The sequence below is a fragment of the Hyaloscypha bicolor genome (genome assembly GCF_002865645.1).
Source record: "Hyaloscypha bicolor E unplaced genomic scaffold K444scaffold_86, whole genome shotgun sequence".
NCBI classification, from domain to species: Eukaryota; Fungi; Ascomycota; class Leotiomycetes; order Helotiales; family Hyaloscyphaceae; genus Hyaloscypha; species Hyaloscypha bicolor.
The window spans coordinates 336,741-355,407 of NW_020194588.1; the positions used below are offsets into that span (position 1 = coordinate 336,741).

At 26.2% G+C, this 18,667-nt stretch overlaps 3 protein-coding genes across 3 annotated transcripts; 2 read left to right on the forward strand and 1 right to left on the reverse strand.

Annotated features, from left to right (window-relative positions):
• Positions 1 to 4,717: 4,717 nt before the first annotated feature.
• K444DRAFT_663796 (uncharacterized protein) lies at positions 4,718 to 5,698 on the reverse strand (the record flags this gene model as incomplete). The annotated part of the gene is made up of 2 exons (XM_024886879.1): positions 4,718 to 5,539; positions 5,622 to 5,698. 2 exons carry the CDS (start codon positions 5,696 to 5,698, stop codon positions 4,966 to 4,968), a joined length of 651 nt encoding a protein of 216 aa, XP_024736268.1. The 3' UTR covers positions 4,718 to 4,965.
• A 654-nt stretch (positions 5,699 to 6,352) lies between these two features.
• K444DRAFT_663797 (uncharacterized protein) lies at positions 6,353 to 7,300 on the forward strand (the record flags this gene model as incomplete). The annotated part of the gene is made up of 2 exons (XM_024886880.1): positions 6,353 to 6,697; positions 7,278 to 7,300. The coding sequence occupies exons 1-2, from the start codon at positions 6,364 to 6,366 to the stop codon at positions 7,298 to 7,300; spliced, it is 357 nt and encodes a 118-aa protein (XP_024736269.1). The 5' UTR covers positions 6,353 to 6,363.
• A 1,366-nt stretch (positions 7,301 to 8,666) lies between these two features.
• K444DRAFT_663798 (uncharacterized protein) lies at positions 8,667 to 9,084 on the forward strand (the record flags this gene model as incomplete). The annotated part of the gene is made up of 2 exons (XM_024886881.1): positions 8,667 to 8,870; positions 8,950 to 9,084. The coding sequence occupies 2 exons, from the start codon at positions 8,667 to 8,669 to the stop codon at positions 9,082 to 9,084; spliced, it is 339 nt and encodes a 112-aa protein (XP_024736270.1).
• Between the last annotated feature and the right edge of the window lie 9,583 nt (positions 9,085 to 18,667).

Below are 18,667 nucleotides of genomic sequence, written 5' to 3' on the forward strand. Positions count from 1 at the left end.
ATATTATTACTTTAGTAACTATAATAATTAAATTTTTTAAAAAGATAATATTCTAGCTTATTTAAATACTAATTAATAACCTATATTAATTAAAATATATTATTATTTCTATTTTATAAAATACCGAATTCTTATATAATAAAATTATTATCTCTTATTAAAGCTTATTAGTATACTAATATATAATTTCGAATTCTTTTAATAAACTCGGCTAGCTTATTAATAGGCTTTAATTATCTATTATTACTTATAAGAAAAATAATAAATTAATACTAAAACCTATTTTATTAATTAATAATACTATTCTTAAAACCCTTTAAGTAATTATCTGTCCGGAAATAATTAATATAAATCTAGCTATAATTTTGAAACCTGTAATAATTATTTCAAATCCCGTTATTATAATAATTATATTCCGAAATTATATTTTATATATAAAAGACCCGAATATTACTTTTAGAAATATATATTAAAGAAATAAGAGGCTAAGAAAGCTCGATTTAAGAATAGAAATATCTACTAATTTAGATCTCGAAACTCTTGTAATTTTAATAAATACTTTAGTAATACCTATATATAGTATATTACTAGAATTAAAAGAAAAGAGAATAATAAAAATAGTAAAAATAAGCTAGAGAATAATGCCTTTAAAGCTTTACTAGTAGAAATAGATAAAGGAGAAAAATATTACTCAAATTCTTACTTTACTTCTATTAAGAGCTTCTTAATTACTTCTACTATTCTTACTCTTACTATTTCTATAACTAATATTCTTATAAATAACCTTATTTCCCTTTCTCTTATATACCAGATAATAGGCGAAAACTATATCTTAAAACCTATTAAATAAATAGAAGATATTCAGATATTTATAATTAATAATATATTAAAATATAATATTTACTACTTCTATAAAATTATAATTAATACCGGAGCCTTTAGATTCTTAAATACTAGTTCTAATTAATTCTAAGCTTTATAGCAGACTAATAATAGTATTAAACTTAATAAAATTATTAAAGGCTAAATTAATATCTAGTTTAGTATTAGATCTATATTCTCTATTAGATTTGTAATAGTAAAAACACTAATTAGGCAAGTATAATTCTATATTATACCTATAAAAACTCTATTTCTATTTAGTTTAACTAATATAAATAAGCTAGGGATCTATTTTAATAATCTTACTAATTATTTTATTACTTTTGCTAGATATTATATATCTATAATATAATGTTTTAGATATTCTTTCCTGTTTTGAAATATTATATTATAAAGCTTTATTTCCGAATTCTTTATTTATAATTCCTGCTTTCTTATAGAAATCGAATTATAATATCTATACTATTATTTTAATTATTTATCTATTAGTAAGCTCCGAAATATACTAAAATAAGCAGGCTATAATATTAATATAGAAGCCCTTAAGTACCTTATAAAGTACTATAAGTAATACTAGAAATTCGGATAATTACCGGAATAATTCAAATTTAATCTAAGAAATAATATTAGCTTTAACTACTTTATTATTAATAATATTTTCTATATTTCCGGTAAGCCTATACTTTATATTATTAATAAAGGCACTTGATATTAAGCTAGCTAATAGCTTTAAAATATTAGTATATTATATATTTAGAATACCTTAAAATAATATTAGATTAATACTTATTTAGGCCCTTCTAATTAGATTATAGTAGATACTAGAAAGCAGTTTACTAGTAAATAGTTTACTTAGCTTATAAATACTATAAGAACTAAGATTAAAATCATTTCTATAAAAGCTTATAATTCCGTCGGAATTATAGAATACTATTATAGCCTGATTTAATATATTTATCTTATTATTATAGCCGAAATTAATAGAATTAATAAGAATACCATATTTTAAATAGCTTTTAAAGCTATTAATAACTCTATAAAACTCGATAGTATTATTTCAATTCTTTTAATTTATAGTACTTTACCTTAAATAACTAAATATAATACCCTATTACTAATTATATTATAGTAATTAGTAGTATTTAAGAAAATAATAATAGAAATTCAAAAGCTTTAAGCTAGATATTAAATTGCAAATACTCTAAATGCCTAAAATCGTTATAGTATTACTAATATTTATAAACTTCTCCTAAATTCGGACATTCTCGTATAATATAAAAGAAATATTAGTTAACCTAATAATTAGAATAGGCCATATAAGCTTATAGTAATAAATAGAAAGTCTTATATACTAGCTTTATTATATAGTAATACTATCTTCTGTTTAATCTCTATAAAGCCCTTTTATATAGGGGATATTAAGGTTATTACTAATAATTCTAAACCTGAACTTGTTTCCGAACTTTATAATAAAGCCAAAAGTAATATAGATATAATTCCTCTTGCTATTCTTGCTATTTTACTAAAGTATAATAGAGAATACTCTTATAAAAACCCGGATATTATAGTATTCTTATAAGATAATAACCTATACGAGAATTCCCGTTAAGTTAAAGCCGCTAGCCTTCTAGAAAAGGGTATATTTGAAGTTATTTCCAGATTTCAAATACTAAAAAAGATATATATCTTTAACTCCCGGTTTATTAATAAGATTAAGAATAAGAATATAGAGATAGAGCTTAAGAAGTCGAGACTAGTTATCCAAGCTTATAATAATAGTAAGAAATATATAATATTAATATAATTACTAATTATCTAATATATTAGTCAGAGAATTATTCTCTATATTATTACTATAACTATAGGAACTATAAAGCTATACTTATAGGATATCTTACAAGCTTATATCTAATTAATAACATTACTTAATTATAATTTCTATATTAACTTCCCCTGTAAGCTTACTAGAAAGCTAAATCTAAATAATAATTCGGTTCTAAAAATTATAAAACTATTATATAATATATCGGAAGCTGGGAACTACTAGTTCAAAACTTATTATTCCTATTATATTAATAAACTTTCTATAAAATAGTTAACTTATAACTCTTGCCTTCTTTATAGCAAGTTACTCTTTAGAATTATTAGCTTTTAAACTAATAATACTTTATTTATTAGAACTAATAATTTTATAAAAATAAAGTAATTAAAGCTCCAAGAGACTAAATTTTTAGTTAAGGAATATAAATGCCTTACTTTTAATTATAATCTCAAGTTTAATAGAAGTATTATTTATATAAATACTACTAGAACTACTAGAATTACTCTTATATAGAAATACTAGTATAAAAACCTCCGAACCGTTTCTATAAAGAATACTACTACTATAAGTAGTAGGGGTACTATTTATTAAGATCTCTTTATTAAGGATTAATATATTACCTAATATATTAGAAGAGTATATATTATATTAGTCTATTAACCAGAAGCTTTATATAACCTATTAATTACTACTCAAGCTATTAAACCCTCGGAAACTAATATAAGAGTACTTAATAAGTGTATTTAATAGCAAATTAAGAATACTACCAGAGAACTAAGATTTATAAAGCTAGTAAAGAAGTTCTTATATTTAATTATTTCTATAGATACTTTATTTACAAATAATAGAGATCTCTTCTCTCAAATCGGATATATTCTAGTTCTAGCAGATAGAACTAGACACGCTAATATTATTTACTAGTCCTCTACCAAATGCAAGAGAGTTACCAGAAGTGTTCTAGCTTTGGAACTCTATAGTATAGCTCACGGCTTTAATATAGGCGCTTTAGTCAAATCCATAATTAATAAAGTACTGGAAATAGAACTACTACTAGTAGTCTATACGGATTCAAAGTCATTATACGAATGCCTTGTTAAATTAGGTACTACTCGAGAGAAATGCTTAATAATTAACGTAATATGCCTCTGCCAGGTATATAAATGACGAGAGATTATAGAAGTCAAATAAATTAAGGGAGAATTGAATCCTGCCAATTCTATAACGAAATCGAAGCTATCGAATACCCTTAAGTGCCTAATTAATACGAACATAATATAATTGGACGTGAAGGAATGGGTCAAATGCGAATAGGACGGGAAATAGACATATGGGATAGGAATATGGGATGGGAGGATATATATGGACACACGGAGCGTTTGGGAAAATCTGGCACTAGGCCGGATTAGGAAATTAGCATGCGATTAGAGGGAAACACTGTTTTTCGCGTTTTTAGAGAGGTTCTAGTATTGGTATAGCTGTTCCTTCGGGAGTCACGTGCGTAGTTACGGGACTCGGGATACGGGATACGGGACATGGGTAATGGGACATGGGTAATGGGACATGGGTAATGGAACATGGTCATGTAACCTCGCGTCCCATGGGTGACTTGACCGGTAGACTAGACCCCATTAGGCTTAGCAGATTTAGGGATCGCATATTAATACCACGATACTGCGATCCTTACTTCTAAATATAAACACTTCACCAACTTACGCACTGAGTATTCCACGCATATTACGTGTCATGGTACGCGTTACTGGTGAACCGATAGTATTATTTTTTAAAAATTTAAAAATTAATATATTATAATATTAGAGTATAATACACTATATAATAGGGTGTAATATACTGGAGAGTTAGGGCATATGCACTAAAGCGTAAATATAAAGAGTATGTACTTTTCCTATAGTATAGCATTTCCACGCACTATTTATTTTAGTGGTGCACTCTTGAATGCGAGAAAGAATGAGCATTCTAATGGCTCGAATGTCTATTTTTAAAGAGTGTAGTGTAGTGCGAGCTTTTTTGGCGGCGCACTCTTTCCCGCATTCGCGAACCAAACAGAGCCTAACGCAACAAATTTATCAAAAGATCAACGTGCAGAACCTGCAAAACTACTATCAAAAATCCCAGAGCAGTCCTTTACTCATAATCAGATCGTCCGCAGATTGCTCCTCCACCCTGAGACCTCTACATCCAAGCTACAACTCCTAACTTCGTTTGGCATCAGCAACTCCACTTCATACAGTGAAAAATTGCCCTTAAAATCGCTGCGGCTGCTTTTTTATACGTTTTTCCTTTGTCTGGGTCACTTCTTTAGTTCCAGCTATGGCGTCGTATCGAAACGCCTGATCTCCGTTCAGGTCTTTCATATTATAAATTATGGGTTCGAAGGCGTTTTCCAGATCTGGAAGCACCGCCTTTATCGCTTTCTCGAGTTCGTCGTAGTTGCCCTGTTTCTCGGCGACGATGGTGACGCTGACGGGATGAAGGCCCATGTCTTCTTCGGCCTCGGCGGCAGATTTCCCATCTGTCGCCTCGTTGCCGCAGAAGATGTGCCAGGCGGAGGGGATGTTGTTCACATCCCAGAAAAAGACGGCAGTGCATCCGGTCAATTGTACGGCGGAGACCTTGTCCTTAGACTTGACTTTCACCGACGTGACCCACTGGTTCTCATCCAGCTCGAACGCGTCGTTTGTCTTAGACTTTTGAAACTTTTCAAGAGTCCTTCTAGTCTTCTTGTTGCGCGTTTTAGCCCGGGCATTGAGTTGCACGGGGACCAAGGTTGTCGCCGTAGCATTATGGGCATTGTCGTCGACGACATCGATACCGTTACTAAACAAAAGACAGGGAGATTAGCATCAAGTTCACGTCTCTTGAATACCAAGAGTTGTCGTCTTGGAAGAGCCTATCTTACCGGACATTGACACCTTGGAACGTGCTAATAACACCGGCGACACTGCCTAGCGCTACAAGGACGTTGGTAAAACGCATTGTGGTTGATAACTAGGAGGATAGTGGATTTGAAAGAAGGAAAGTCTTGTAATATAAGTAGCGATAGTTGTGATAAGGAGAATAATGAAGATGAAGAGCTTTGGTTGTAAATTGAACTGGCAGATGGAACTTATTTATTTAATTTTTGATTACCTATTTTGATCTCGTATACGTGTTAAATTCGCTCTTAAGCATGAGGAAGACTTGTATAGATGCGCTGCGCCACGTATACGGGCTTAATCCTACAGTACGCTTCCAACACCACGCCTCCAACGCGCCGCGCTCGCGACGTCAACACCAAGCCACGGAGGATCCGTCCCCCAGATGTATTGATGCTTTGAAACACAAGGTCCCAAAGGACAGAACTATCTATAATCCAAATTGATATCTTACTGTACCCTTCTAACAATCCTGTGATATGAAACATTGCCACAATGTCTTTTGAGCCGTGGAGTTATTTATAGTAGAAGGATTATATTGTAGAAATAATATATATATATATGAGGACTTTGACCCTTTGTCCGCATTTATCTACATCAACAACTTATCTCCATCTCCGCTATATACAAATCGCCCAAGACTCCATATATTACTTTATCCACTTTCGATCATTATTCAATTTCAAATTCTCGTCACATCAAGCCTAAAATCCTTCAAATATCAACATGTTGTTTTTCAAGACTCTCTTCCTGTCAGCACCCATCCTCCTAAGCTTCACGGCAGCAACTCCCATTACCTCCGGACAAATCCTCGAAGTTCGCGACACAACATGGCACGCTAACTTGATTGCTGATATCATTCAGCGTGACAACGGCCTGGCAACGGAATTGGCCGGGAATAACGCCACATCTTTGATGCTGCGAGCCATCTCTTCTCACCCCGAGTTCCAGACTATTTCCCGCCGATCGCCGGATGATGCTGTTTCAGAGAATGAGATTGCTGTCATGAGCAAGCTTGTTGCAAGGGAATCTTGCAACCTTTGCAACACCAATCACGTGTGTGAGCAAGCCGGACCTTCATGGTCCAGAGAAAGCTGCCAAGGGCTTTGTTTGGGGATTCGCTGTTTCAAATCCTGTCATGTCCCAAAGATCCCCAATGATTCGGCCGCTCAACAGGCTTTCAGTGAGATGCAGTGTAGCTCAAAGGGCACATAAGGACGTTTATTTGTGTGATCAACTAGGTCATATATAGCGGCGCGATGAGCATTGTTCGGCATGTGGCATATTACAGACAGAGACAGATAGTCATTCGTTACTGATTTTTGGGTTTTCTATCCAGGATTATTGTCGCTCACGAGAGCAAATAGTCAGTCGTTACAGCTTTTGGGTTGGGTTTCTTTTATTAGATTAGGATCATTATATACATTATACAACATGTGAAACCAATACTTTTTTGTATTAAATGACATATATCATCCTTTTCCTAATTTTACTTGTAATTGCAAAACCTCGAAAATTTTGTTTTATTCAATATGAATTAAAATATCTAGCAAAACAAAGTTAAAAATTATTTGAAAAGTTATATGAATCACAAATTTCAATTTCTTCGCGTGCATTTAGCACTACTTGTATTCTTACAGGGTTAGAGAGATCTTCAACGTAAAAGATGCAAAAATAAGCCGAAATAAATTTAGAATTAATTATCAAAGAATCTGTCCACTATCCTGACGCAGAATTGATCTACTAAATCCAACATAGAACGTGTCCACAGGACGACTGGGGCATGTTGGTTGGCGGTTGGCGGTTGGCTTTACATCATAACTAAAAATAGTGAGCATGTTTTCCAACACTACGGAGAACCTGGCATAAAGTGACGGGGTTACAGGGCATACTCTACTATGAATCCTCTATCGAAGCCTATCCACATCTCCAAAGACGCTGAAAGACGCTAAAAATCCTTTTATTTCTAGGCTATGTACCCTAAAACAGCCTGTAACCTTTTTACTAGGGGTGCTACACCTCTGTCAATACGCTATAATTACAGGGCTTTTATCGCTTGATTGACCTATAACTGCTATTCACAAGGGTAGAGTTGCTCTGCCAGCAGTGTGACTCTCGCAAAAAAAACCCCCTGTAAATACAGCGCATTGATTTTAAAGAGGTGCAAGCACACCTAGTGTCATCCTACAGGCTATTTTAGGGCATATAACCTATAAATACAGGGCTTCTGCCCCCTAAAATATCATCTTATAGCGCAATTAGGCCCCCAGGCGTTGTAATCCCGTCACTGTATGCCAGGTTCTCCGTATTAATAAATCAATCTAAAGCATGTTTCATCCACAAATCTGGACTCTTACGAAAAGTTCTTATTGCCGCGAAAGGTCTTATCAACGGTCTAAGGAATCATGAGCCGCCTGTTGGACGTGTTGGGTTGCTATTCCCTCGTATCTGCGCTAGGCTGTGCACTTTGTCACCCACGGGTTAGAATTTGGCCGTGCGTCTTGCCTTACAATGGTAGGAAATGTTTTATTACTTTTATAAAACACGAAAATAGAGTAAGATATATTATAAAAAAGTGGTATTAAATTTAGATAATTGTTGCGAGAGATAAAATTGATTGGAGTTAATTTTTCGACCCAAAACCGAACCCAGTGCGCAGCCTAATTTCAACAAATAGTCATCCTGCGCCACGGCATGGAACAATTCCTTTGAGCATCAGCATGAGTGGGAACTTCTAAGATGGGAGAATCTTAGTTCCCTTTGTTGGAGTGAAGGATCTGATCCACAGTTGGCTTCAGAAAAGATTGTCATCTGTCACGAAGTTCGTAAAGGATGAATATCTGTCAAGAAGAAGTAGAGTTGTATATATAAATATCGCGATGTCCCGTTCAATTAACTCTCTATCTGCATCTACCACAATATAACATCATTATCTCTGTTATTCATCAACTTTCCTCGACTTTCTCCCTTTTCAGTATCTATAACAATCAATTTTGTTCAACTTCTTTTTCAAATCCTATTTTACCACCATGCAATTCTCTCAAATCTTCGCTACCTTTGCTTTAGCTGTAGCTACTGCCACTGCGTCTGCCATACCACAGACCTCGTCATTCAGTGACACTATGGCTAAGATCAAGCTCGCACACCCTGGTATTTCTGACGATGCCGCTTATGACTCCACGGTTGGCTTCATGGATGCTGTGATGCAATTGCAGACGAACGTCACTATCCATGTAAGTTCCCGCCCCATAAAATTCTTTATATCTTGATATAGAGGGCCCAAGTGCGAACGAACTGACTCCTGGTCAATAGCCTACCCGTGACCTTGAGCGACGTGGGTGCTGCAAAAGATGTGGAACGTGTATCAGGGCTATTTTTGAGTTGGGCGTTTGCTGTTCCGCAGAAGCTCAAGCCGCGGCTACATATATTGCTGCTGCTGCTGCATAGTGCTGACGTGCACCATCGAACTAGCTGCCAAATTGAAGTATTAAGCAGTTTATGAGTTTCATATTTGACTTGGGAAGAGAGATCGTTTGTGTCACGTGCTGCGTACAGGCATACATATAGCTTCTTCACCGCCCTTAGGGCACCATCATTCATTACAAACATACCAATATACACCCATTTCCACCCCCACAGCTTGTCCAGGCCGTGACATGGTAGCAGTGCCCTAAGGTCGACCTCCATATCAATACTTTGTTACGAGCTCTTAATTGAGTTCTCGACCCACATATATGCCATCCTCCAGAATGGCCCCCAAAAACCCTCAAAAGGGCAAAGCCCTCACCAGGCATGCCTCTGCCTCCGCCGACGAAGACAAAGAAGAAGAAGACGAAGAACAACGACCCTCTGCTTCTCTTTTAACGCAGACCCCTTAGCGATTTCATTGAAAGGATGGCTTTAACGATACCGAATTATAATAGATTGCATACCTCCTTTAATAAATGAACTTGCAAGAGACCCCGGCTCCTGCTACCCCTCCTGCTCGTCCCTTACTAAAATTGAACCCTTCTTCCTCCTCCCGCTTGCATACCGCAGATATTAGTTATTTTGATCCAGAGAATACGGATATAATAGAAAAGACGGTAATTTATACGGATATATTTATATTTACGGATATACTCTTGTATTTGGCAGAGACTTAGTATAATAATATTTATATGGCCTTCCCTTTTTGCCTTTATAGTACCGCTCTCTTTTGGTACTTAATAGAACTTATAGCCCTAGAATATCGTCTTCTCTTATCCCCTCTGGTCTCTAAGCTTTATACTTCTCTTATTTTACGATTTAAGAAATATCCTGGTATTACCTTATATATCCTAATCTCCTCTTAATTTACTTTTTATAATATTTGCTCTAGTAAGACTATCTATATATATATATAAGAGATACTTTGCTTTGCCCGTTCTTCTGGTTTTGAGTCTGAGTTTAATACTCTTCTCTTAATTTATAATTCCCTTAATACTTCTTTATATAGCCATATTAATAAACTAATAGAGACAATTACCCTTGGCTAGTTCTTGATTATTATTAACGGAAAATGGAGCCTCTGGCTAGATATGGCCTATTAAGCCCTTTGGCCAAGATAAAATCAAAATCTTCTTTCTAATTTTTCTGACCCCTCTACCGGTACCGTTCTACCTCTTAATTCGGCTTCTAAGGATTTCCTAGCTCTAGAAAACTACTCTTGCAAGCCTTATAAGGCTAGGGCTTACTAGGCCGAACCAGAGTAGAGTAATCTTAGCGGCCCTAGTAGTAGCGGCCCTAGCCCGGCGAATCTGTAGTATTAGAATTTTGTTAAACAGGAGGAAAAGAGAGTTGAGGAGCTAGTTAAGAGTATGGGCTAGGCTTAAACGGGGACATTTTCTTCTTTTTAAGGGGGGCATATTACGTGCTGTATATAGGCATATATATAGCTTCTTTACCGCCCTTAGGGCACTATTATTTATTATAAATATACTAATATATATCTATTTCTACCCCTATAGCTTGTCCAGGCCATAATAGTTTGCCTGAAATGAATGGGTTTTGGGAGCAGCCAAGGGTAGTTACTAGTAATTAGCTATTGGTATTTTAAACTAATTTGTAGCTAGTTATAAATAATATATAACTCTCCGAAATTATCTGGTATAACCCCATTCTTAATATCTAAACTAGCTGGGAATACCCTCAAATTCTAAGACTTAAATATTAGTATATCAAGTATATTAAATAATTAGGTTTGAGTTAATTAGACCCCCCTACTCAAATTAAATCAAGTCAAAATCAAGCTAATTAAATTATACTTAATTATAATTAAAGATAATTAAAGATAATTAAAGATAATTAAGATAATTAAAGATAATTAAAGATAATTAAAGATAATTAAAGATAATTAATTAGATTTATTACGTGACTAAATACATGACTCCAGAGCTTCGGAAGCCGAGATGAGGCTGAAATAAGGTTTGGGCTAGCCGTATTCGGTATCGCTTTAGGCGCTTCTTACTAAATCGGATAATATACCGCTTGGTAAGCGAAGCGGTACGAGCCGAAGGCACTAGAACCTACTCGATATTCTAGTAATTCCTTGCCACCCTAGAAATCAGCCCTCTTATAAATAGATGCTTTATAATTAGGGGATTATAGCTAATTAGATGCTTATTAAAGAATCTTCTAGATTTTAGAGAATTTATATATAAATAAGTAATTTTTCTCAAGTTATTTTCTTCTCTCTTTACTTTATATATAAATATCTTAATAACTATAGCTCTAATTAAGAAGCTTTTAATTATAAACTTACTTATTATTACTTGATATATTCGAAAATGTCTTAATAATCTACTATTAACCTTAATATCCTCCAAAATAAAAAGGATATTGAACTAGAACTAATTTTAAAATAACTTCTTATTTTTAAGCTTGGCTTAATAAAAAAGACTTTAGACTCTTCTAAAGCCAATTCGGAAAATATTAATAATTATCGAATAGTTACTATTTAATGCCTCTTTAAGAAATATATATAAGTAATATATATTATTAATATAATTATAATAAATAATTCAAAAATTAATAAATTAACTAATTAATAAGTAATTATAAAGTTTATTACTTTACTATATATAAGTCAATTAATATAGACGCTATATTAAAGTATAAAAAACTTTATAAATAATTAATATTAATTATAAAATAATAACTAATAATTTTTATAGTTATTTTTTAAAACTCTAATTAAATATTTATTATTAAATTATTTAGTAAAGATACTAATTAAACTAGTAAAGGCTTTATTATAGTTTACTTTAAAAGATTATTATTAGACTTTATAGTTAATAATAATATTTCTTTTAAAGTAATTATTACTTTAAGTTTTATAAAACTATTTTAATATTTAAACTAGTAGGTTTTATTTAAAATTACTTATATTAATATATAATTAATCTTTATATAATGAAATACTACCTTTATATTTTAAAGTACTTATAAATAAGCTTGCTTTAAGATATAATAATAATAGTAATCTTATAAAGAAAGAGTTATTAAATAATACTTTTTCTATTAATTTAAATACTTAAATAGCTATAAATTAAAAGGCTTATTTAGGAATTACTATAAAAGCTATTCTTATTAATAATAATTAATATAATTATTTATTAATTTAATTCTTAGATATTTTATAAATAAGTATTTTAAATTGAAATCTTATTTATTAGCTATAAAAGATTTATAATAGTAAATATATAAATTTGGTTTTATTAAAAGTTTTAAAAGCCTATAATATTAAATATATTATTATTAGATAAATAATATAAATCTTGGTTTTCTTTTATAAAAAAATTACTAATATATTTTATTTAATATTATTCGAGATAATACAAGTTTAAATAATATTTTATTATAAGCTTTTATAAAGTATTATAATAAAAAAGGCATTAAATTTCAAGAAAATATTTCTTATATAGCTTATATATTAAACTTAGTAATTCAAGATATTTTAAAAGCTTTTATTAAAAATAATTATAATATTTCTTATTTTATAAATTTATATAAGTAAGAAAAGAACTAATTTAAAGCAAGAAAAAAAGAATATAATAGATAAATATAATAATATATAAATAAATATTAGATATTATAAATCTAGTTTTCTATTTTAGATAAAGCTTATATTGAAATTATATAAATTATATAAAATTCCATTTTCTAATTAAATAAAGGGCTTTAATACTTGGCTAAATACTAGGAAATATATAGGGAAATGCTTCTAGTTTTAAAAAGAGGTATTAATTAGTCTTTTATTAGAACTAACTCTTGGAAATTAGTTATATATATAAGTATTATTTTATAATATACTTATATATTATTTTATTATTATAAAGTAATTAAGCTATTAATAAATCAAATTACTAATTACTAGAATATTAACTAGAAGAAATACTTTTATTATTATTAGAGCTATTTAATTAAATATTTAGAAAAGCGCCTAATTAGATATTTTTAATATTATCTAATTAGAAAAAAGAAATAGAACTTAGATATTATTAAAACTAGCTAGTAAAATAATAATAATAAAAAGCTAGTAATAGTTTATTATTATATTATTAAATTAAAAGCAGAAATATAATAAAGAAAAGATTTAAAAAAGCTAGAAGCTTAAATTCGTTATTTTAAAAATATTCGAATATCTATATATTATAAAAGCTAAAATTAGTAATAAATAAATATTATAAAGTTTAGATTTATTATAATTATATATTAAATAACTTTTCTAGATTATTAATTAAAATCCTATAAAAAAAAAAAAGTTTTAAGTTTATAAAAAGTATTTAAAGTACTTTTATTAAAGAGAAAATATCTTTTTAATTAATTGAAATATATATATTTACTTTAGTATATATTAAATATTAAAAAGTTATAGTTTATTTTTTAATATATTTTATATTTAATAAAAAACCAGTTTTTATTAATAAGTTAAATAAGATTTATAGGTTTTTAATAAAGCTTTTATTTTAAAAGGCTATTTTTATATTTAGAATTAGGCTTTTCTTAATTTATTAATATTATATTTCTTATTAAGTAATAAATAGAAATTAATATTTTTCTTATTTACTTTTAAATTATTAGCTTTTAAATTATTAGCTTTTAAATTATTAGCTTTTAAATTATTAGCTTTTTCTAAATAATTCTTTTTAATAAATATAATTTTATTAGTATTAAAATATGCTTTATTTATATATTTAGGCTAATCTAATATTTTTTAAATTCTTAGTAAATTGCTTTCTTTAGCTATAAAAATACAAGCTATTATAATTAATTTACTAAATATAAAATTATAATTATTTTCCAATTTCCGGTAAGCTTTTTATATAAAATAATATTTAATAATAAACGGTTTTTATTAGTTATTTCTTTTTAAATTTTTTAAATTTTAATTAAAAAAAGCTTATTCTTTTATTTTATATATTATTTAATAAGATTTTATAGCAAATTAAATTTCTTATTATCTAAGCTTTTAAATAGCTCGAGATATACTTTATTTATTAAATTATTATATTAATTAATTATTAACTTTTCTAGTTTTATTATTAAATAAATAAACTTTATTTAAAATACTAGAAATAACTTATTTCTTTATTTAAAATACTAATATATCTCTTTTGCCTTCTAATATTTTATTTCTTTATTTTTATTATAAGCCTATTAAAGAATTTTAAAAATCTATTTAATAGTTAAGATTTATTTAATTAATTCAAATTCTAGTTAATTATAAATAAAGTTATAAGTATTTCTAGTAACTAATTATATTATATAAGTAACTTTTAGTAATTTATTATTTAATAATTGTTTTTATTTATAAATAAAATAGAATTCTTAATTTAGATATATTATAACTAATTATTATAAATGAAAAGTAAAAGAAAGCTTTAATATATATTCTTATATAATATTTCTAAATATTTGCCTATTTAAATCTTTATTTTATAGCCTCTTTTTATATTAGGCTTTCTTTTATATAAAGTTAACTAATAATTACTTTTAGCTTATTAATTTTCTTAGTAAATTAATTAATATATAAATAAAATTTCTAGTAGTATTTTATTTATTTATTAGCTATAATATAGTATTTATTAATAAGATTATTTTATATAAGTAATCTCATTTAGGCCTTATTTATTTTCGAAATATTTATATTAATTCTAAATTTCAAATAGACTAATTATTTCTTAATATTTTTTTTTGAAATATTATTATAATAATTTTTTAGTAATATAAATTTATAATATTAAAATTTGGCTTCTATATTTTATTATATTAGAGTCTTTTATCTAATATATTTATAATAATAATATTTGATTCCGGGCTATTTATAATAGCTTTAAAAGAAATATTAGTTATAAAAGTAAGTATTAAATAAATTCTTCTTATTTAATATTAGTAAATTATAATTAATTATTATTTTATTTATTATATAATGGAAATTACTAAAATTATTCTTAAATAATTTCTAGAGATTATTATTAATTAACTTCTTTATTTCATACTAGAATAATCTAATATTAAAGTAATTTAGAACTTCCTTATTACTATAAGTAATTAGATTAATAATGCCTTTTTATTTATTTATTTATATATATATAGTTTATAATAAAAGCAATTTAAAAGTAAGATAAAGTAGTTTATAGTAGGTTTATAATAAGTTCATAAAAAGAATTTAATAATAGGGTATTAGAAGTAAATATTTTGCTTTTAAATATTTCGTTTATAATAAGAAATTTAAGAAGTGAAATATTATAATTCCGGAAGAGTCTAAAGCTTAAGGAATTCAATTTAATAATAAAATCGAAGTTTTAATTAAAGAGCTTTAAGGGCATATATAGGATATATATATTCTAATAAGGGAGAGATTTCTATAGATTCAAGTATTATATAAGCAGAAAAGATAATTATTAAGAAAATAGTCTTGAAACTAAAAGAAGTTAATTTTAAAAAGTAGTAAATAATTAAATACATAAATAGTCAAATAGCTAATTACTTATTAATTAGTAAAAACTAAAATCTTCTCTTTTTAGGCTATTAAATACTTTTCCGGAATTAATAATAGTTTCTCTTTTTAGCTAGAAATAAACTACTTATTTTAGGCTATTAAATACTTTTCTAATTAGCTAAATCTTTCTCTAATCTATATATATAAACTAATTAGTATTAATTTACTAATAATATATAATACTATTATATAATATATATAAAATACTTAATATATAAAGTTAGTAAAATAATTAATATTTAGAAATAAGAATTATAATATTATAATATTAATATATAATTTCTAAATCTAGTTTATTAGTTAAGTTATCTATAGAATATAAGAATATATAACTATATTTTATATCTTATATTTTATATCTTATATATTATATCTTATATTTTATTACTTATATTTTATTATTTATATTCTATTTACCGAATCTTATAACTATATATATAACTTTTAAAAAAAACAATTATACTAATAAATATAAATATAAATAATTAAGTATAAATAATTTATAATTTATAAAAGCTTAATTAATTAATATAAAAAAGAATTATTATTTAGAATTATAAAAAAGCTAGCTTTTTTATATAACTTTTATAAGTTATATATAAAAGCCTCTAGTTTTTAATATATAATTAGAACTTTAAAACTGTTAAAATAATACAATTTTTATAAAATACGGGTTATTATATTATATTTTAGTATTTAAATATTCTCGAAAATTATTCTTTATTATAATTATTAAATAAATTTCATTTTTTAATTTTTATTTAGTTTTATTCTCTTATTATTATTTATATCAAATTAAGTTTAATTTATTTTTAGTATATATAATTTATAATAAATTTATAAAAATATTCCAGAAATAAAAATATTAGAGTTCAAAATAAATATTTTATTTATAATAAGAATTTTAAAAAGTAAAATATTATAATTTTAGAATTTAAAGTTTATAGAATTTAATTTGAAAATAGAGCTAAAATTAAAGTTCTTTATAATTATTTTAGAATATAAATTATTATATAAATAAAAAGAAATTAATTTTAAAAAATTATTAAATTAATTAATTAATTAATTAGTTAAATAGCTAATTATTTCTTAATTAATAAAAACTATTAAATACTTTTATAAAATTAATTCTTTCTTTAATATAAAATAAACTAATTAGTATTAATTTACTAATAATATATATAAAATATTTAATATATAAATTAGTAAAATAAAAAGTATAATATTAATATATTTTTCTTAAATTTATTAAGCCTAATTAGAACTAATTTATTATTCGAGTTATTTATATAATATAAAATTATATATCTATATTTTATTATTTTCGAATTATATAACTATATTATATAACTTTTAAAATACTAGTTATATTAATATTTAATTAAATAATATTAAAAGTATTTAATTAAATACTTGTCTAAATATTTAACTAAATAGCTCTAATAGTAATAATAAAAGCGTTTTTTTAATTAATACTTTAATTATTAGTAATTTTATTTATTAATAGTTTAATTACTTTATAATAAATTATTTCTTAAAAATTAGATTAATTAAAATATATAATATATAATAATAAAGTAATATAAAAATAATTAAAATAAATTTATTATTAAGTAATAGTTATAAATATAACTAATTTCTAAAAATTAATTCTAATAAAAAATTAATTAATATTTCTTTTTAAAACTAGAAGCATTTCCCTTTATATTTTCTAGTATTTTACTAAATATATAAAGCTTTTTTCTTTAATTAGAAAATATAATCTTATATAATTTATATAATTCTAATATAAGCTTTATTTAAAATAAAAGATTAGATTTATAATATTTAATATTTGCTTATATATTATTATATATTTATTATAAAAGCTTTCTTTCTTCTAGTTATTAATTCTTTAATTTAGAAATAGCTTTCTTTATTCGAGCTTTAAGCTTTTTATTAATTTTAATAAATAAAGATTTAATTAATAATACTTGCTTTTTTTAATTATAAAAGTAAAAATACCTAAATTTAGTATTTGCTTTTTATTAAAAGTATTTCTTTATTTCTTTAGTATTTTTTTATAATATTATATAATTTCTTTTAATCTATTTAATAAGAAACCCCTTATTTAAAAATAATAAAATTTTAAAAATAACTTATAATAATATTTTATTAAATAATATTTTTTAATAATTTTTATTAAATTATTTTCCTAATTATTATTAAGAAATATTAATAATATAATTATATTATATAGATTTAGATTTATTTCTATTTATTTATATAGGCTTATATCTTTTATAATTAACTAAAATATTAAATTATTTAATTTGTTTTATATTAAAAATAAGACTTTTATATATTTCTTAATAAATTTAATTAGCTTTTTATTAAAACTATATATAATATAAAATAAAAAAGAAGTTATAGTTTTATTTCTAAGAATTATATTATAAATTAAATAGACTTTATATTAATAAAAGAAAAAGAATTAATATATAAGATATTATAAAAGTAATTTCTTTTATTAAATATATAAAGAAAATAAATATTTTAGATAATAGAAAGAGCTTAGTATTAATATAGCTATTTCTTTGTGAGTTATATATATAGTTACAGGATACGGGATACAGGATATGAGTAATGAAATATAAGTAATAGGATATGGGATACGGGATATAGTTATATAACCTTATATTTCATTAGTAACTCAACTAATAGACTAGACCCCTTTAGGCTTAGTAGATTTAGGGATCGTATATTAATACTATAATATTATAATAATTACTTCTGAATAATAACAAGTTTACTAATTATATATAAATAGTACTTCTATACTTATATAACGGTATTATATATTATTAGTAAACTAATACTAATTAGTTAGTACTTATAGATTAGAGGAAGACCCAGCTAGTTAGAAAAGCATTCGGTAGCCTAAGACAAGCAGTTTACTTCTAGTCAAAGGGAGGAACTACTATTAATTCCGGAAAAGTATTTGGTAGTCTAAGGAGAAAATACTAG